General features: G+C 34.7%; 1 protein-coding gene and 1 pseudogene across 2 annotated transcripts; one reads left to right on the plus strand and one right to left on the minus strand.

Annotated features, from left to right (window-relative positions):
* LOC140957985 (uncharacterized) overlaps positions 1-22,074 on the plus strand; it is a 111,944-nt pseudogene that overhangs the window by 31,975 nt on the left and 57,895 nt on the right.
* On the minus strand, positions 13,469-21,626 carry LOC140957593 (transcription factor bHLH130-like). Of its 2 annotated transcripts, XM_073414917.1 has the most exons (7): positions 20,800-21,626; positions 14,989-15,218; positions 14,905-14,949; positions 14,418-14,597; positions 14,240-14,305; positions 13,911-13,979; positions 13,469-13,817 (listed from the first exon to the last, which is right to left on the minus strand). In XM_073414917.1, the coding sequence occupies exons 1-7, from the start codon at positions 21,299-21,301 to the stop codon at positions 13,749-13,751; spliced, it is 1,161 nt and encodes a 386-aa protein (XP_073271018.1). In that variant the 5' UTR covers positions 21,302-21,626; the 3' UTR covers positions 13,469-13,748. The 2 variants fall into 2 exon arrangements, with proteins under 2 accessions (XP_073271018.1, XP_073271017.1); XM_073414916.1 differs by having other exon boundaries at positions 14,905-15,218; positions 20,800-21,625.

Below are 22,074 nucleotides of genomic sequence, written 5' to 3' on the forward strand. Positions count from 1 at the left end.
TCTTATTGTTAGTAGACCTGATATTATGTTTGCTGTTTGTATTTGTGCGAGATTTCAATTTAACCCTAAGCAATCGCATTGTATTGTTGTTAAACGAATTCTGAAATATTTAAAGGGTACTCAAAATGTCGGCCCATGGTATCCCAATGATTCTTCTTTCAATCTTATTGGATATTCAAATGCTGACTATGCAGGTTGCAAACTGGATAGAAATAGCACTAGTGGTTTTTGTCAATTTCTTGGTGATAGGTTGATCTCCTGGTTCAGTAAAAAGCAGACTTCCATAGTCACGTTTATGCAGAAGCAGAATATCTTACTGCTGGAAGTTGCTGCTCTCAATTACTTTGGATGCAACAACAACTTAAGGACTATGGAGTTCAAGCCTCTGAATCACCTATATTCTATGACAATACCAGTGCTATAGCTATTACATATAATCAAGTACTTCATTCCAGAATGAAGCACATTGACATCAGACATCATTTTATTAGAGATCATGTGCAAAAGAAGGACATTCGTCTGGAATATGTTCCTACTGATCAACAAGCAGCAAATATCTTTACAAAACCTCTGCCTGAGAATAAGTTTTCTTATTTTCGTAACGTTCTTGGCTTAATTGATTTATCTAACTACTGATTACTATTTTTTTATGCATTTAGTAGATAACAAGAACTATGACAAAATGAACTGATTTATTCATAAAATCATATGCGTTACAATAGATAAGCTTTTACAATTGTTGATATCAGCAGTACTGAGATTTACAGTAAAAACCCTAACTAGAACCTATTGGAATCACCCCCCTCTCTTTGCATAATCGTGGTTTTGAACGAGATGATTCTGCAGCTTAAATCTAATTATATAGAATATTCTAACTGATTATTTAGATTACAGATCCAGGAGTTTGTTCCGAGTCTTCATCTTTTGGAAAACGATTTCTTCAAACATCTTCTTACGAGGCGCCGGAAGTTGTCTTTGGAACTCCCCTGCTGTATCCGACTCCGGAGTAGACTTTGATAGAATGCTTGCACTATCCATTTGTTTTACGTTTAATATGACTTAGAGTGTGTGTTTCCAGGTATTTATATTTGCCCTCGGGGAAGTTGAAGAGTCACATGACTATTCACCTCCTGCACGAATATCAAGAGTCACCTGTCATTTCCTCCGATCTCGAATATTCGTTTTTAATATTTATTTATTTGAATTTATTTAAGGGGAATATTTATATTAATTGATATTTCCGTGCCATGTCAAAAACAGAAGAAGATGTGTCTTTTCGATAAAACAATGTGTCTACTGGTTTTTATCAAAGTTCTGGATATATTTCAGTACTTTATGACTTTCAGTAGATATTATCATAAAACGACAAATCCTCTTCTGATTTCTTTTAGTAACCGTTTTGGACAGCCCACCTTTTCATTGATTTTCCAAACTTTTAAAATCATTGGCTTACTTGACACTCACTATTTAACTTTTCAAAACTCAACCGTAAACATATTGACATGTGTTCCTATGTTTTTACTGAAGGCTGTACATTTTTGAATATTAACCTCCTATTCTTTCTCATTTCACTTTTACGATTTCAGACTATTGCATACCAGCTATTGCTTTCTCTCAACCTTGCTTCTACTACAGAATCTACTTTGAATCTTTCTTACTTACAGGAAAAATGGCTGGAGCTTATACTCTCAAAGCTTACCAAGTCAAATTTGCATCAGTACTGACCATCAAGGATGAAAACCTTGTTAAGATGTTCAAGGCCATTGAGAAATCTGGTCTTAGGAGATGTCTGGAAGCACCCGCAATCATCTACAAGACTACCCTCCTGGATTTCTATGCTAAAACAACCATTGAGGATGGGAAGATTATATATTCTCAGGGAGATGCATCCATAACCATTGATGCAGAACTTCTGGGATCCACATTTTTTCTTCGATTCTCAGGTACTTTTGATTGTTCGGTTATTTCTAAGGAGGAGATGTCCACCGCCCTTACCACATTCTCAGCTTCTGGAGGGAAACTCTCTCCCTCTTGCTTTAAGAAGCTTTTGAAGATGGAGTACCAAGTACTCGCCGATATAGTGGCAAAGGAGCTTTTGGTCAAGGCTGGTACTTTTGATAAACTGACCAAGGAAAAATTTCAAGTGATGATAGCCATCACTTCTGAAGCCAAAGTGGATTGGAGTCGTTTTCTGTTCAAAATCATGAAGGATATGATTTTGAGGAAAGGTACTGGTTTTGCTGTTCAGATCAGCATGATGTTGAATACTTTTGAACAGGACGGATCATATGTCACAATGGCCGATGCTGATAATGTACTTGCTTTAAGGCCTAAGCCAATTGTGGCTGAATTTGTTGCCCTCAAGAAGGAGATCGGTGACGCTCAAACTGAGGCTCAAGCCCCTCAGAAGAAAGAAAGAGGAAAAGAGTGGTTGCATTGACTGATTCAGACAAAACCATATCTGAAGAGTCTGCTGCTCCAACAAAAGCCTCACTCCCATCCACCCCAAGAAAAAAAAAAAACCCAAAACCACCATTCGTCTCAAGAAAATAGCAACCATTGTTGATCATGACATTGTTCCTCTGAGACAAGTTTTTTCGACAGCTACCTCGTCTAAACCAACTTCTATCCCTTCCTCAAAACCAGTAGTCATCCCTACTGAAACCACTTCGAATTCTTTTCAGACTCTCAGAACCTCATCTGGAGTTGTTATTAGAGAAGCTTATGCAAGGTCTTCTGCTTTTAGGCCCGTGCTGCCTTCCTCTTCTTCAGAAAAAGGCAAGAGAAAACTCATTGAAGAACCACAAATTCATGGCGCAAAGTCATCTGTTAAAACAGTGCTTGATCTTCACATGGATGAGATAGAAAAATATGCCAGTGAGGACATTATTTTCTTCGATGATTGGCTTATGGTTAGAGTTTTCCACCCAATCGCATACTTAAGAACACCAGGTTCTTACGCAAAAATGATGAAAAATGAGAAGCAGGTCTTTGCTTATGCTAAGACCAAAAAAGTGATTGAGGCCATTAACAGAAAGAGCTACATTCTTGAGCAGCCCAAATGTCAGAAGCTGGATTCTGTTTTGAAAACTTTAAAGTTAAATTTTGATCCCATGAATTCTACTGCCGCTCAAGATCAGAATGTGATTCAACTCTTGTCTGATCAATTGAGATTGCTGAATGAGCAACTTCTTGCTCTATAATAGGGTTTTACACAGCCTTTGCAGTACATAATAGGTTTTGTGCCGGACATTCTCAAGCTTAAGCCAGTTGAGAAGAGGACCACAGCTTCTTCAGAAGCTAAGGTTTCCAGTACTCCTGCATCTCCGACATTGCCTACCAAATCTTCATCACTCATCTTTGTTCATGAGTTGGCATTTGTTGATGAAGTAATTCAATCAATTATTCTTTCTACTACTGCACCAGAAGAATCGCAGGCTGTTGATGTGGCACTTCCAGAAGGAAACACAGAAGCTCAACCAGCAGACCAAACCTTGGAAGAATCAGATGCTGCTCCATACTATTCACTGCCAAATTTGGAGAATTTTTCTGCTGAACATCAAGAAGAAATGGAAGCTCCGTTAAACGCTCCATCTGAATCTAATCCAACTATTGAGCCACTGGAAACCACTGAAACAGCCCAACCAGAAGACAGAGCATAACCTGAACTATCTACTGTTCCTGAAAGAATTTCTGCAGAACCGTCTACTACTCCACAAGAGACTGTCACTTCTACTGCTTTGATTGTCCCTTCTTCTGGTTATCCTGCTCACACCGCTCATCTTGCAGAGATCAAACAACGTATGCTAGAAAGAACTCCATCCCCAGAAGACTAGTTTGATCTTGAATTTCAGATAGATGTTCTGAAAAGAAATCTTGACAAAATTTCCGAGATAGTGAAACAGTTGTCTTATGAACATGCTGGTGAAGTTAGTGCCACCAAATTCTTTCGTGACCGCATCTCGAAAGAAGTCACTCGCACGGCAGAATCGTCGGCCAAGCTGCATGTTGAAACCAGTGTATTCAGGCAATCTGTTTTCGCAAGTCAGGGTAAAATCTTGATCGGTCAAGCTGAGATCATTAAAACTGTCTCTGATCATGATTCATCTATTCGCTCAGTCTCCAACAAAGTTGAAGCTATGGATTCGAAACTTAAACTTTTGATACCAAGATTGAGTCCCAATCTCAATCTCTTCATGATCTTAATGAACGAGTTTCGAATCAAGCACCATATCTAGAGATGCTGAATCATGGAATTATTACTCTTACCAGTAGAGTAGATGACTTACTCTCTCGAGTTCAAGCCAATGATGCCAAAAAGGAGGAATTAGAAGGCAGGACCGGAGACAGCAGACATCATGCAGAATCTTCTTTGAGAAATCAAGATCCTCAGGATAAGGAAACAATGTTCATAGACATTGGCACTGATGATTAAACTCTTTTAAACTCTTCTGTTTATTTACTTATCAATCATCTTGTTATAATTGTTATTTGCTTTTTGATATAACTATTGTTCTTCATCTTTACTAACATCTAGGTTTTGGCATCACCACAAATGGGAAATTGTTACACTTAATTTAATTGTGGTGATGATAGTCAAAACCAGTAGGACGTGATAGCTAAATAAGAAGACAATATAATAAGCAGAAGCTATCGTATCGCTTAAACAGAAGCAGTACTTCTCAAGTACTTAACGGCTTATAAAAAGCAGAATCAGAACTTAGCATAAACAGAAGCGAAACTCAGCGTCTTTTGTTTGATCATTACAATCTTAAATGTTACAGTTACTTTACCTAATACTAGTATTAATTGCACCATTAATGCTGTACAAGGACATTTAATGCTCCTTACTAGTTTTTGTATGAAACAAAGACTGTTTATTCTGAAGCTTTCTGTAGGACCTTTTTTATGTGATAAAGATGATTCTACTCAGAAGTCGGAGAAGCCGTTTTTTATTATAGACGTTGGATTCAAATCTTTCTATATATATAAGGTTCAACCCTATATATAGAACAACGATCATTATTATCAAGCAACACATTATCTATCCAACGTTATTTTTGAGCTATCAAAGAACTACTCGTAATCCTTAAGCTCAAATGTACTGAAAAGCAGCACACTCGTTATAGCAATTATCTGATCTTCTGAGATCATATTGTGCTGTTGTTTCATAATTTCTTCACAAGCTATACACTTTACAATATCTTATTGAGGAGAGTTTGTAATCTAAAAAAGAGTCTTTTCCAGAACTTTGTTGTATTCGTTACATTGTGTTGTTGAACAAAGAGTTTCAGTAGGCTAAGAGTAAGTTCTACTGAATTGGGTGTGTACAAGAGTTGTACTGTAAAAACTAAAGTCTTTTAGTGATGCCTTCTGGAAACAGAAGAAAGGGAGACGTAGAAGATTTCATCTTCGAACTTCCAGAAACAACCACTGTCTACTGCCTACTGTTCTATTGTTTTCACCCCAAACCATCAGATCGTTTCCACACTACTTATTGTGATCTGCTGGATTTATATTCGAACAAGATAAGCTATAATCTCTAATAGGATTCTAGCATCGTTGCAAAAAACATCATAGAAAAGAAAGAATTTATTCACCCCCTAAACTCTAAGTCGATCCCCAACAGTATTAATCCAAGAATCTGAACATGTCCGAAGTGGAATTGTGTTGCTGTTTTTGGGGTTTTTTTATAAATAATTTTTTTAGAAAAAAATTTTCAAAATTAATTAAATTTTTTTTTTTTACATATATACTGTAATCCATGCTTATGAAGCACGGATACTGCTCACGTGGAACAGTATCCGTGCTTTGTAAGCACGGATGCTCCGACGTGGAGCAACATCCGTGCTTGGTAAGCACGAACACTCCACGTAGGCGAGCATCCGTGCTTTGTAAGCGCGGATGCTCCGACGTGGAGCCTTCCCCTCCACTCCCTCCTTATCTCCTCTCATTCTTCTTCTTCTTCTTGCCCTCACTCCTTAGCCCATTATTTCTCCCATTTTCTGCGGTTCATCAGAGCTCCTTCGAACTCGTTTCTGATAACTTCAAACTATTATCGTAACATAGATCGACAATTTATTTCAGAATGGCAGATAATCGAGGTCCAGAAGATCCCAGTGTCCTCTATTTACAAGCTACACACATGTCATCTACAATTTCTTCTGTAACTTTCAATGATATTGTTAAAGTGAAGAGGTCAGATAATCTGATTTGGAAATTATACACTGATAATTACATACACAATCGTGTACTTACATATTTGAATGATATGGGTTTTTATGGAGTTTCGGAATGTGGGTCACAAGTTTTTGATAATCATTTGATTACTGTTCTTGTTGACCGTTGGCGGCGCGAGATCCACACATTTCATTTTAGTTGTGGTGAAGCAACTATCACGTTGCAAGATGTTTCAAAGATTTGGGGTCTAACAATTGATGGTCAAGCAGTCATTGGAATAGATGTGTCACATACAATTGAAGAATGGCAACACGTATGTTTGGATTTGTTGGGATTTTTGCCATCGTCAAAATATTTGAAAGGTGTTCATTTGTCTATGACTGCACTATATGACCATTGTATGTCTAACCTTGTTAATGATGATAGTGCAGAAGTAGATGTTGTGAAATATACACGTTGTGTTGCGTTAATGATTATTGGAGGAATATTGTTCCTTGACTATCAATGAGGGTCTGCTAGACTCATTTTTTTGCAACTTCTACGGGATATTGATAACGTAAAGTCTTACAGTTGGGGTAGTGCAGTTTTAGTATTTCTATACCGTAAGTTTTGTAACCTTTATATATCATGCAGGTATTAATAATGTAATGTGATTATTTAACACAATTTTCATGTTATTTTTGTTTAACTATTTTTATTATTGTAAGCAGATATGGGCATGGAGAAGGATTAAATGTGTTAACCCCGACCGAGATGGGTTAACACTAGTTGTACCTCCCATTGATCCAGATGCTATTATTCCAGTTTGTTCATATGGTGCACGGTAATATTTAAAATTAATTGTGATAATATCATGTATATCTCTTATAATTGTTTGATATATAATTGGATTTGTTAAATTGTAGGTGGAAAATTGGATTTTGTTACACACATTCGCCAACACATGCTGTAAGAATTATAAGAGATTCTCTAGATCGTATGAATCAAAATAAGGTATTATTGAATATTTAGTATTTAACTTTGATTCAATGAATATTAAAGTTTTTATGAGTAAATGAATATTAAAATATAATTTTATTTTTGTTTTCCAGTTTAATTGGATCGTTTACCAGAAGAATGACTTAGGTGTAAAGACGATTATTGATTCATACGACAAAAAGATATGGCGATGTGTTTGTCCACTTATTTGCTTTGACATCGTCGAGATGCATCGTCCTAATTGGGTGATAAGACAATTCAGAAGACGACAATCAATTCCAGGAACTGTTCTCGACAACGATGATCTGCATAATATCACGAGAACAGGTCATCGAAACACAAATTGGAGAGATTACCATCAAAATTCAATTGAGTTGTGGAATAGTAGGTTGAGATATATGGCCAAAAGGGTATGACACAGACGATCGATGCAAATAGACGAAGACTACTTTCAATGGTATAATCGAATAACCGTCCGCACCATATCACCTACAGTTAATGTCGTTGGTTTTCAACCATATCCGTACACTACTGTTCCCGAGAAATTTTATGTCCCACAAAATTTTAGTACGCCTTTTCCTTTCTCGCATCAATCATCGTTCGGTTGGGAAAGTGAAATGGTCTGGGTTTGGCACCACTGTTCTGTCAACTGATTTGAATACTGCAGGACCTTCTACTAGTCAACCTGGTTTCTTTAATGATTCAGGGATTGGTGACTTTCGTTCGTTCGGTCAACAAGATTATCAAACTCCATCTTGGTCTAACATACAAAGCTTCACAAATCTGCTTAATGTTGGTCCTCAGCATCTTGTGCATGATATGCGACCACAGAAGAACGTTGTTTCACCTATCATTTTTCCAGGTTACTCGAATGATGAAAATCCTGAAGATGTTGGTTTGCGTAGAGGTAAAAGAAGACGCAATACACTCGATTGTGGAATAAGGAGCCATTTGTATCATTGTAATTTTGATGATGATTCTTCGACATAATTGTAACTATATCATTTGTATTGTTGTATCATTTGCATTGTTACATCTTTTAACATTGTATTAGTTGTACAAGTTGTTTTAATAGTTTGACATGTAGTAATCATATACTCGAAAAAAAAAACAACACAATTATTTCAAGAAGAAATCTAGCAGATGAGAAAACATGTTTGAACATTTAACATCGCAACACAAGAAATTACAAAAGCAAAAGATAAGATGACAAATCAAACAGGATAAACACAATAGTTAGCATCAAGAATCGCTATCCTCACCTGACAACTGAACCTCCTCATCCTCGTCAGACTGAACATCGTCCTCGATGGGTCTTTGTGAAAATGCTGGTGGGGGTGGAAATGGCTCGTCGGATGCGCTAGTCGCAGGGAAGCACTGCGCAAGCACACGATTAAACTCATGCACATAATCCATGTGCTCTCTTGTCATCCGCCACTGTCGCACCATCATGCGCTCTAAGTCATCGAGACGCTCGTGTGCGGTCGGTCTCCTCTCTGGACGTGCCTGTATGCCTTGTGGTGCATGTCGGGCGGGCTGTGGCTGTGCTCCACTCCCTGAAGCCTCGTCCGGATCACTATCAATCTGCCTCTGTCTTTTATCTCTCGGGAGATTTGCAACAAGTAAGATATCGCATTTTTTGTGCAAGACTGGCTCACTTTCATCCCATGTAACCTCAGTGTCTTAATTGATTCAGTGTTGGCTCTGAGATGCTTCCACTCCACAGCTCTTCCCGGATTATACTTGGACAAAGCACACATATATTTTGGAAGTAATTGAACGGAGCTCTCCCATGTACCATAAGCGATTTCCATAGCACATTTCAAACTTCTCCATGCCTTCGTGCACGATATTTGATATCCATATTTATCTTTCATATTCTCAATGATATACTTAATCTCGTACGAAAGATCACAACGAACAACTCCCAATAGCGTATGTGTCACCATATCACTGTTCAAGTTCTTGTGGTCTATACCAACAGATGTAGATATACATGTGTGAGGGCCGCCATATTTTGTTATTTTCCAATAACCAGTTTTTGCCTTTAAAGAAGCGCGTAGACCCCATCGACAAATGACCGTCAAAGAATGATTTTTGCAACGTACTTTCTACAAACTGCGTGTGCTATCCACGACACGGTACTCAGGCCTGACAACTCTAACGGAATAATCCTTCATAGATGCAATAAGATCATTCATATCTTTAAATAACATATTCACGCACAATTCACCTCTCTCCGGATTATAATAGCTTGTGTGAATGCCACAAGGTACATCGACAAAATCAGGAAGCCCTTCACCAAAAAATTTATTGAAAAATGATGGCATCTCAAAAGTGTTTGAAAGAAATGGTACGGTCTGCCTCTGTAAAGAGTGACAAGGTGGTTGCCGAGATGATGTCCCCTCTCAGGATTTGCAAATGTATTCACTTTTTCATCAAAATTCACTTCTTCGTCTTCAGACTCGCTATATGACATATCGGGTTCAGAATCACTCCTAGAAATATCATCATTAGTGGCCATATCCGGACAACGAGCACTCGTATCTACTGTTGTACTCGGCCAATTTGGAGCATGATGTTGTTCTGACATGACATTGATATATTGATCCCAAGACCCACTTACATTGTTGAAATTTATATTACCGAGTCCTTCAGTGACATGTGGAACAAAAGATTCTAGATCCTGGAAACCACCATATGTAGAAGTAGCGGGTTGGTTATTGAACCTTGAATCGGATGCATGTGGAACGTATGATTCATGATCATCAAAGCCAACATGATGCTCGATTGAATTTTCTTCTACGTACAAATGCAACATATGCATATCGTCACATTGCATTATAAACCGTAAAGCATCATCTCAACGAGGTTGACTTGAATTTCGTGCCAAGAAGATATCTCCATGAACGAATATTTGGTTGACAACTTCAGAGAAAAAACCGTTGGATCTATTCGTAACATTTTATGCACAACTTCAACCAACTCCAACAAATTAATAGATCGTAATCCTCGCATCGGTCTAACAAATGGAATACTATATTCAACAGATGCATTACCGATAACTACATCACCACCAAAATATAAGAGTACATCGATATCATACATTTTCCCGATGAAATTTCAAAGAAAATTTAACGCAGAATGAAGGAGAAAAATTATAGCACGTTCATCGTTCACAGCGTTATATATAACCACAAAATACGAAAATAAAAGTTCGAAATGATTGATCAGCTTTTTCAGAAATCGCGTGAACACATATATCGAAACAAAATCACGTGAAATTTCAGAAAAAAAAACTCACGAGAGGTACGAAAATTAATATATAATAGGAATGTCGGCACGGAAAATAAGTGCGGATGCACGCCACGTGGAACGTCCGTGCTTACGAAGCATGTACCTTGCTCCACGTAGGAGCATCCGCGCTCGTTGGAGCATCCGTGCTTACAAAGCACGGATCTTGCTCCACATGAGCAGTATCCGAACTTCATAAGCACGGATTACAGTATATATGCAACAATTTTATTTTTAAAAATTAATTTTGAATTTTTTTATTTTTTAAATTAAATATAAAAAAACCCCTGTTTTTTATGTTGGATGTTTATGTAAAAAATAATAATTTCATTTACATCGATTAAAGATTCTCTCTCGTCCGGATAAGAGTTCGACTCTATCCCATTCAAATGTCATTCTTAAGCTCGACTCATATTGGTTACGGCCCAACAATTTACACTTGAAGTGTCTCCTAATCAAATCTTATCACATTTCAATCCATTCATATATCCATAGTTTTCATAAAACAAGAATCCCTTTTATATATATGTATATATATATATATGAGCCAATATATGTATGCATCATTTAGGTTGTGAGTTAAGATAAAGAGTAGGTCTCTTGTGAGACGGTCTCACAAATCTTTATCTGTGAGACGGGTCAACCCTACCGATATTCACAATAAAAAGTAATATTCTTAGCATAAAAAATAATACTTTTTCATGGATGACTCAAATAAGAGATCCGTCTCACAAAATACTACACGTGAGACCGTCTTACACACGTTTTTGTCTAAGATAAAATATGTTTTACACATCTTAAAGCTAAACTTTAAAATAGCTTTCTATGTTATTATTGAGTAATAAATATTTTGATATACGAACTATTGCTAAATTGAAAATTTGGTAAATGAATTATTTAAATTTTAAAGGGCTTAATTGGTAATAATCCAACTAAAAAATAAATTTTACCTTTAATCAAAATTTCTTTTAAGTCTAATTATTATTATTATTAAATTCAATTCAGACATAAATTTTATTTTTAAGGTTATTGATTTTTTTTGAAAATATAGTATATTTATTTAAAAATTATATCATAATAAATAAGTGTCATACTCTTTGTATTAAAATATTAAAATTATTCATTAATATAAACAAATCTCAATAGCTAAATCATATGTCAAATATAGTTTATTCTAAACATATTTATAAATATATAATAAAATAATATTATTCTCTTTATCAATATTATAGAATTATATATAGTACTTATATAATAATAAAATTACAACTCAGGAGTATTAAAACAACCATGGATCTCGTTATGTATGATATCCTATGGATGGGTCCACTATCCCTGGCTTAACCCTAGCCCAAATGGAAGACAGGCCCATCAAAGGCCCATGTATTCTCTTATAAATATCAGGTTTGACTATTTAATTTCATATATTCACTATATTGTTTTTCAGCAGCACCCTTAGCTGCTCCCGATCTATATACTCAGTCTCTGACTTGACCGTCGGAGGGGCTACGCCGGGACACCCTCCCGGCCCCTTTCTAACGTTATTCTTTGTGATTTCAGGCTCAGGGCAAAGTCAAAACATGTGTCTGGATTAGTGACACTTGTTGGAATCGGACCCTAAATTTTCAGTGAACATCAATGTAGGTATCGAACTTGGGGTTAGAAAAATACCTTCTTTTTTTTTTTTTCCATATAGTCGTTCTTTATGATTTTGGCCTATTTTTGGTTCTGATTTTTCTCTTGTATCTTTGAATGTAAACGAATTCTGGACGACATTTTCTTGAAATGCAGGCAGTCGTTGAATGGGTTTCAAGGAATACCCAATGTCCAATCTTCTACTACTTGAGATGGAAAAAAAAGGTCGAGGACAGGAAGAAAAAGTTTTTGGGTCAATTTTCGATCAGAATAAAAAAAAATGAGTGTAATGATTAATATCATTCTTGAGGTAAATTATTCAAAAATTTATTGGTTCTTGAACTCTGATTATCTGCATAGAAAATAAATATGCAAATAAATGTTAATTTTTTCAATTTATTTTTTAAAATTCAAATTTAAATTTGACGTTCTTTCAAAATATAAAATAAATTTAAATATATGCATTGATTATATCATTCTATTTAATTTCTATTATGATTTTAAGTTATGTGTTACTTTTATATATTTTATGTTTACTACTCTCTATCGTACTAAATAAAATATAAAAACTTTTATATAATTTTAACGTTTTTCAATTTTTTAAAAGAGTGTCCGTAAACTACTACTACTATTATTATTATTATGCATCTTAATATAACTTCAAAATATTTATCTTAATAACAATTTAATATAAATATTTTTACCATGTCCAAAAAATAATTACATTTTTAATCAAAATTTATTCATCTAATAAATGACAAAATTTTGAATTTTTTAAAAATGTTAATTTATTGTTTAAAATTTTGATAAACAAAATAATATATGATTTTAAAATATTTTTTCTATTCTTTTCATTAATAGCTATTTCACATGACCAAGATAAATAAATCAATTTAACGATAAAATATTGTTATCATCGTTTGAATATTATATCACATGAAATAAATATTTTGATATAATATTTTAATAATAATTTTTAAATTTCAAATATATTCATTATATTATATCGATAATTTTCAATAATTACTCGAACACTAATACTTACTAATTTAATCATTGATTATATAAAATAACGCATGGGTGAAATACTAGTGAATATAATAACAACATGACAAACTAAAGCGATTTTTTGGGTGTTTCAGACAAGAGTTGTGACCGATTTTCGGTCGAATAGACATGTCCGATCCGATTCTAGAAACACGTTTATTATGACATTATAAATATAATTTAAAAACAATCTACATTATATTTTTATTTTCATTAATTGGCAAACAAATATTTATTTTTACGTGTTTGAACCTTGGACACTATCTCAGACTGCAAAATGAAAACTGTTCTTACTTTATATATATATATATATATATATATAACAAAATAAGGCTTAAATTTTATCTAACCACTTGTATACATGAATAAATGTTATTATTCAAAAAACTAAGAAAATCCATAAAGCTGATGCACTTGACAATACTACACCTACATTAACTTAAAATGGATATCCTGCATACTTTGACATAGAACATCATATCCTTCCATCCTTTTTTTCTCAAGAAAATTCCAAAACTAATCTTGTCAATCACACATGCGCGCCGTAACACTATCTAACATGATCACGGGCTTATATATTGTTCATGACGATTTATGTTCTCCAGAAGAGACGGCTAAGTTGTTGAACTTGTCGGTTTTTGTTTACTCGAGCAGGCACACTTTGCTCTTGCATCCGTGAGTGTCTATACAAGAACGGGGGATGGAGGTTTCAAAATAAGCTTGATGAGAAAATTTCACGTGATAATTGTATGAAAGTGATGGATGTGTTTAATTACCATGACTTGTTTCTGCAGGACTTTAATGTGTTCAACTGCCAAATCTAACATATCTGCAGTGTTCGTTTGCTGCCAATCCAAGACATCATGAAAAAGGGGGAAAAATAATATATCAAAATCACTCACTCATTGGTTTGCATAAAGTAGATTGATCGATCGATCATTCATAAATTTCTTTCATATGTGATGTGTTCATTTCATTGAAAATGACAATTTCGGCAAGCGTAACATAACAAACTTTAGATATTGATTGAGAGAGGACACAATTTTAAAACATGTACACACAAAACTTGGTACTTTAAATGGTTGCACAAAATATGCATGATTACCTTGTCCATATTTGGAAAAAGATCTTGCAACTTCTTCATTTTTTCGCTTATCCGGGTCCGCCTCATCTAAAATTTAGCAAAGCACAAACTTGTAATCATCAAAATCTTTGCTATTTACCGCTGTAATGAAAATTTTCGTTTCATGTGATCAAATGCTGGGAAAAAAGAAAATCTTTACCCTTTCAGCTATGCTTCTTGGATGAGTGGCAAAACCTCGTTTGGCCCGGGTTTGACAAGGGACTGTCTCTTGCTGAAAGTGTAGGAACTTCTGCCCATTTGCCACTTGAGCTTGAGCATATGATTTTGGCAAGCTTAAATGGTGAACTAAACCATGGGATCTCTTTCTTGTTTCCTCATTCTGTACAGAAATGACAATAAGAAATAAAATAACCAATTAGTTCCCTGATGACAGTGTCAAGCCAAAAGCATAAAAGGACAGCCAAACCTCAAAGACTACCCTTGTAGGTGGGATAGGGCATTAAGCTTGTTAGCCTTTCGCATCGCAATGTCGATGCAGGAATATAATAGGCAGACCAACAAATTTCACAGAAATATGAAGGCGTGTTATATACATAAAACTACCTGTGCGCATAGGCGGGGCTGCACACCGAATACATGTATATACCAGCTGAAAGCAAAAGGGAAGTTGAAAATTAGCCACATACCGGATTCCCCAATCCATTCCAATTGGAAAAAGGCTTCTTTCGTTCATCATCTCGGTTTCTCTTGAAGCCGTTTATGGGGGGGTGATCATTCCATGAGTCCTGAGTTGAAGGTGACTCAAACTCTTTTCTGTTCCTGAATCCACCATTTTCAGAGCTACGTGTTTCGTTCCCATTTTCGGGTATGCTGGGCATGAACCGGGGAGTTGAAGATGGAGAAGAAAATTTCATGTGATTTATGTAACCGCTAGATGATGGATTCGGGTCATTGCCATTCTGGACTCTGTAGTTTCCTACCTCTCCCATTATGCCAAATCCTGAGGTCAAAAGACAAGTTCCAACCATTTTCAAGAATGTAAAAACTAGCAATAACAAATTCATACCTTTGTTTGTGTTTCATGTTCAAGCAATGTAATGAAACAGCTTTACTGCTGCATTTGAAAGAATGAACTTAAAATGACTCCAACAATTAAGGATTCAAAATATCTTGATTTAGTTCAAATTTTAAAATTACCAGATTAATTTTCGAAACCATAACTTTTGAAATCCAAATGCAGGAAATTGAGCTACCAAACAAATGAACGATAAATTACATACAAAGTTCTGTTAGAGTAAGCGTCCAACAAATCAACTTGTGACTTAAGTTTTATAGACTCTTGTGTGATAAACAATCTTTATTTTAAATGATGACATTTATTTTATATGTAAACTTTTGCAAACGGCATAGATAACGAATTTGAATATACTATGGTACATATGTTTTCATAATCGAACCAGTGATCGTACTGGTCTACCTTATAAAAACGGTTCAATCGATCGGATTGTTCAACCAGACAGTTGGACCGGAAAACAGTTATATTATATAAAATAATAATATAATATAGTAAAAAATACATTTTAAATTTTAAAAATCTTAAATATATATATAAATAATGAAAAAATATATTTATCAAAATTTAAAATCCAAATAACGTACATATAATCAATATAATTGTATCTATATTTTTTAAACAAAAAATTGAATCAAAATAAGCTCTAATACTACTAAAATTAATATTTTTTACCAAAGTTTAAAATCTAAATAATCATATATATAACTAAAAATAAAATTTAAAATATAAGAAATAATTTTTTAAAAATATATAAAACAATAATCAAATTCTAAAAAAAGAATTTAAACATTTTTTAAAAAAAAAAATTAAAAGTGGTGAACCGGTCGGACCAGTTTTTAACTGGGTTTACCAGTTTGACTAGGTCCGGACCCGTGGCAGTTTCTCGGTCGAACCGACCGAGAAGGTCCGGGTTTAAAAACAATGTATGGTACAATAAGTTCGTACATGTCACGTCGATCATGAAACTCATTTAATAGTACTAAACTCGTTCCTGATCGATCCAGTCATCTAAAATAAGGATAAAGTCGCTCGAGCTCGAGACTAGCATCTTAAACGACATGTTTCATTGGTATGAGTATGGAGATGTCCAATCATACAGATGGGTGATCATATGATGAGTCACTGAACAACCTCCTCTCAAACTTTCCAAGTGGTTATCACTTATCAAGTGAATTAGTCTGCGGTTATGGTTAAACACCATTAATCCTTTGACCTAGGACAACATAGAGGCTCAACGTACTAATGCTGCATTTTGACTCATTTACCGACTCCGTGAGGGTAATTAGGTGACGAAATTGGGTAGTTTTGACATACGTAGAAGGAGATGCAATCGGGGATTTACCACTCAATTACGGGTGTTGATATCTTTTGTGATATGATAAGTTAATAGAGCAAGAAATCTTTGATCGTAGTATGAGTTGTGCTTAGGAGAAACGAGAAATTGTTCCCTGGTTGAACAAATGATGCCACTATTATCAAATTTATATATAACTCTCAATATATCAATGGTTGTGAGATTTAGTATGACTGCTAAATGCTAAATTTGTAAAGAGAATGCAACTTCCTAAAATTTGTGAAAGAGTTGAAAAATAGGCCGCTGCGATTATGATGAAACCACAATCATGGATTTTTTATTAATAAACTTGAATTTTCCTACTCAAACATGGATTAATAGATTCTAATTGGTCAAATCAACCAAGAGAACTCTAGAAGGTTCTAGAATCTTATAGATAAGTAAGGGCTTCTATAATCCTATCAAATCTTACTTAAAAGTTGATAAGATAAACATGAGAGATTTGACAAGAGAGAAACTCCTAGTTTTAAAAGGATCAATGCATACTTGAGAGACATTAAATATATGTAATCAAAGGTTGATTACATAACAACACATCAAAGATCAAGATTTGAAAAAAAAATCTAGACAACTATCTCTCTCCTCACTTGGATATTCGGCAACCACCCCTTGGAGTACAACCACACGGCCGGGCACCACTTCCACCACTGCATGCTGTTGTCCCGCCACGCCGGAATCTCGCCGTCTTCCGGCCATTGATTCTCAACGCATATTTGGTCTAGATTTCTAGTGCAATCTATACAAGGAGAAAAACTTTCAGTCGCGGACCCAATTATTGGAGGTTTAAGAAAGGCGATTTCCAGTAGATCGTTCGTAGGGATTTATACGAAGAGTTATTTTCGCTTCAAATTCAGAATATTTGCAGCAAAGCGTATATCACTAAAGGTAAACTTTCAATAAACACCATATGGATGGATTTAAATCATACGACACCAAACCATGATTTGATTGTCAAATTACAAAAATTTTAAACTCCTGTTGCGTCTTGAGTGCGAGAAAATGATACACCAACACTAATATCAGAGCTCAGATTCTCACTTTTATGATTCATATTGTTTTTTGATTGAATCGTGTTGAGTAATTTATTTCTAACCGCATAAAATTTTTTTCCATAAATTGCATTGCCAAAAAATCAGATTTTCGGAAAAAAATTTATGTGCGGTTGCCCGAAATAGTTTCAAGCAGACCAAGCACGCAACGGCTGCTCGCGGGCAGTCTCTGCAAAACTGGGCAACCGTAATTCTAATAATAATAAAAAAATTCGAGACGGGAGCCTTGCCCGCCAAGTTGCTGCCCAAAAAATCCAGAAAAAATTGGTCAGTGTAGGGCGCACGGGCCCCGAGGCAATTTTTTATTTTACAAAAGTTTCGGGATAAATTGATATTTTATGAAAATTTGAATAATTTTCCCTTATAATTAATTTATTTTTGATAAAATTGTGTATTTTTTATAAAATAAATAATTGAAATATGATTTTAATTATTTATGGTAAAAATATGTTTTTATAATAAATTTATTTGTTAATAAATTAATTTGAAAAAATAAATAAAATGTATTTAGTTTATTTACTTCATTTTAATTATGGTGGTTAGTGACAAATTTGCAAAACACAAGATTTAAGCATAATTTGTGATATTATGATTTTTTTTATATAATATGAGATATATTATATGGTAAAAGATGATCGAGAGTCATAATCAATATTTTTAAATATTGATTATGATATTTTACAATGTTATAATTTTTAATTCTTTGATAATTATTAAAGTGAGCCTGATTTATGGCATGTTCCCACCACTTAAATTTGTATCACAATGTACTATAGACATTTTATATAAATATTATATTTAATGGGAGATCAAGAATGGAAGTTGTGGCCCAGATTATCAAGAGTTTTGAAAATCGAAGACATGTAAAAAAATTAGAAGATTATGTAATATTGCATTAACATCCTGCATTTACCTATGTTTTCCATGGATTAAATAGATCTCGATTATCGATCATCCTTTACTTAGTTATTTATTTATTTATGATTATGATATATGCGATATATTAAATTAAATAGTCAAAATGTGCGTTATTATTATTATAATTACAAGAGTAGCATTAATCAGGTAAACATAAAACAAACATGGCGCGATTTTAAGATTAAATGATGAGATAAATTTTAAAAATTAAAACACCTCATTTTTTATAAGATTCAAAATTTATATCAAGACTATAAAAGAAAATTTAAAAGAGTTTAAATTTTTCTTGTCTTCTATCAACAGTGGCTGTATGATGAACGCTACCCGCGTTCAGTGTCTGACTCATATTATTGAGGAGGCCTAGACGTCGGAGAGCCGTGACTTCCACTTACATACTTGATGTGAATTTAGTGGAACTCCCAAAACTTCGGCCAATATTATCGAGGGATCTCATGAAGACCGTCCACTACATTTCAACATTGATGGGTCGAGCTAGACACGCGAAGATAAAAGTCATATTATTGGACCCTTATCAAACATGATGCAAAATTATTTGGGGTTGCATGATATGCAATTGGGCTCTACATTTTGGAAATTGTTGCTGATATTATTAAGGATCATAATTTAGCAATTGATCCTCGCGTACTCACTAAAGAAATTGAAGGTGATTAAAATGTCAAAATAGTAGGAGGAAATTCATAAAATTATTTTTTCCATTTTCATTATATTAACGATGGCGTCGCGAAATTCATTATAGATTATTTTCGATCAACACAAGCTAATCGGACCTAATTATCATTATCATTATTGGCTAAGGAATCTTATAATTGTTTTGAATTCCGAGATGATAGCATATGTACTCCCATGCATTCTATATGTGTCGGCCATTGATAGTATTATGTATGGTATGATATCTACTCAACCTGATACAGTCTTTGCATTGAGTGTTGCAAGCAAATATCAGTCGAACCCCGGTCCATTGCATAGGAAAGCCGTGAAAGATATTCTTAAGTACTTGAGAATGACTAAGAATTTGTTCATGGGTCCACAAGGGTAGAGAATTAAAATCGGAAGCTTACATTGATTCTAGCTTCCAATCAAAAGTAGATTATTCCAAATTAACATCTGGTTTTGTATTCATGCTCAATGGTGCTGCTGCATCGATTCAACCACTGATACCTAATGCATAGCTGCATCGATTGCAACAAATGAGGCTATTTGGATGAGGAATTTTATCCAAGAGTTGGGTGTTATTTCAAATGGAGTTTGTCTAGTTCCCAGTGTACTGCGACAACACTGGTTCCGTTGCACATTGAAATGAATAGGTCTCATCGACGATCCAAAAATATAATGAGTAAGTTCCACATCGTCCGAGGGATTGTTGGAAAATGAGACATATCGGCAGAGAGAGTCGTTTTTGTAGATAACGTTGTTGATCCACTTACGAAGCCCCTGTCATGATCCATTGTTTGAAAAACATAGTGAAACAATAAGTTTAACATCTACGGGTAGTTCGCTATAAGGCAAGTGAGAGAACTTTAGATTAGGTGTTCAGCAAGTCAACTAGTGGCATGGACTTTATTAACTTTTATGTAATAAATATCTTTATTTTGGAAATATTTTACGTAATAACAAATTATGACATTTATTTTATTTGTACCTTCAATATACTATGGTACAATGAGGACGTACATGTCACGTCGATCAAGAAACTCATTTAAGAGTACTGTATATTCTAAACTCATTCCTAGTTGACTTAGCTGCATAAAATAAGGATAAAGGTCACTAGAGCTCGAGACTATCATATGTGATGTTAAACGCCATGTTTCATTGGTATGGGCATGAAGATGTTCAATCATAAAAATAGGTGATCATATGATGAGTCGCTTAACAACCCTCCCTCGTACTTTCCAAGTGGTTATCATTTATCTAGTTGATTAGTCCGTAGTTATGGTTGTACATCATTAGTACTTTGATCCGACAACATTGCTCTATGTACTAGTTATGCATTTTAGAAGGCTGTTCAGAATTAGTCATCCCTGTTGATGAAACAATAGTAACACGCTCTTTCTTCCTTCCGATATCATAGACGCAAAAAAGAAGTAAACTAAACCCCAGCAAAAATCAGTTTAAAGATTAAAACCAAACATTAAATATACAGATAGTTAAATATAAACAGCCATACCAGAATAGAATTCTGCAGGAGAATTGTTTTGTGTACCAAGATTTGAGGCATTAATATTCGTCTCCATTCCAACTGAATAAGACCCCGCGATTTCCCCACCACCAAACTCATTTTTCCCATTCCGGGCTTCCTGTTTATTAAAATACAGCATCTCCTCGCTATCTTTCTGGTTCAGATCAAGTGGCCCATTTTCCATTAAAGCACGAAAGAAAGCTTCGGACTCCTCACCGTTGTCGCTATTTTCTGTGCTAGATTCCAGAAGGGATCCGAGAAACGAGCCCGGAGCGGAGCGATACCTTGCTAACCCACAACTCTGCTGGATTTTCTGCGGCTGATTCTGATTCCCAGACATATTATCGGAAGTACCCATAAGTTCTTTACTCTTCAAGAACTCTCCCTCGGCTGAAACATGCTTGAAATTGTTGTTATTGCTCGAGAAAAGAAAGCTGGTCCCGCTGCTTCTCCTCGTGTCTCTTGGGATTGTTTCCGAGCCAAACATCATTAAGTCAGAAAAGAAAAAACCCCTCAAGAAAAACAAGATTTATGTGGGAAATCTGCGGGAAAATCAAACACTGATGATAGCAGGCTTAGGATTGGTGGATTTGAGAGGATAAGCAGGTGAAATCTTGAAATTTCGAGTGTCGGGTTGAGTACAGGGTAACAAAAATGGAAACCATAATATCTCCTAATGATAAATCAATTAACTTTATTCTCTTGAAAAAGAAAGAAAGAAAGAAAAGAACGCTGAAAACAAAGGCGGTCAGAGGGACTGGAAAATGAGTTTCATCTATTTTGCTATTTCTGTGAGATTCCAAACTGCACTAGAAATGGCAAGACCAAGTAAATCAGATATGTATGTACGTCTTAGTCTCTTTTCCGTATACATACCATGGCAATTTAGTACAAATATTTATTTGAGTTTTAATCATATATATTGATTTACAAGCATTATACAACAAGATTTATGGCTACACAAACTGTTGAGAACAGTTCTAAATCGGGCTCATCTATATGAACTACTGTAAGGAATTTATTAAAACCATTGAATTCGGAATTCAATAAAGTAGCTCCGGGATCGTGAACAACTCCTTCGATGAGTCTTGCAATGGCTCCATTTGGGGTATTTCTATCTATTAGTTTGGAAATTTATAATTCTTCTGTTTTATTAGATGAAATTTCAGTTATACATCTTTTTTTGTTATATTTTACGAACATTGCTTTATATATATATATATATATATATATATATGATTCTTTCATTCCATCTTATTTTAT

Source organism: Primulina huaijiensis, chromosome 14 (assembly GCF_012295235.1).
Source record: "Primulina huaijiensis isolate GDHJ02 chromosome 14, ASM1229523v2, whole genome shotgun sequence".
Classification (NCBI taxonomy): Eukaryota; Viridiplantae; Streptophyta; class Magnoliopsida; order Lamiales; family Gesneriaceae; genus Primulina; species Primulina huaijiensis.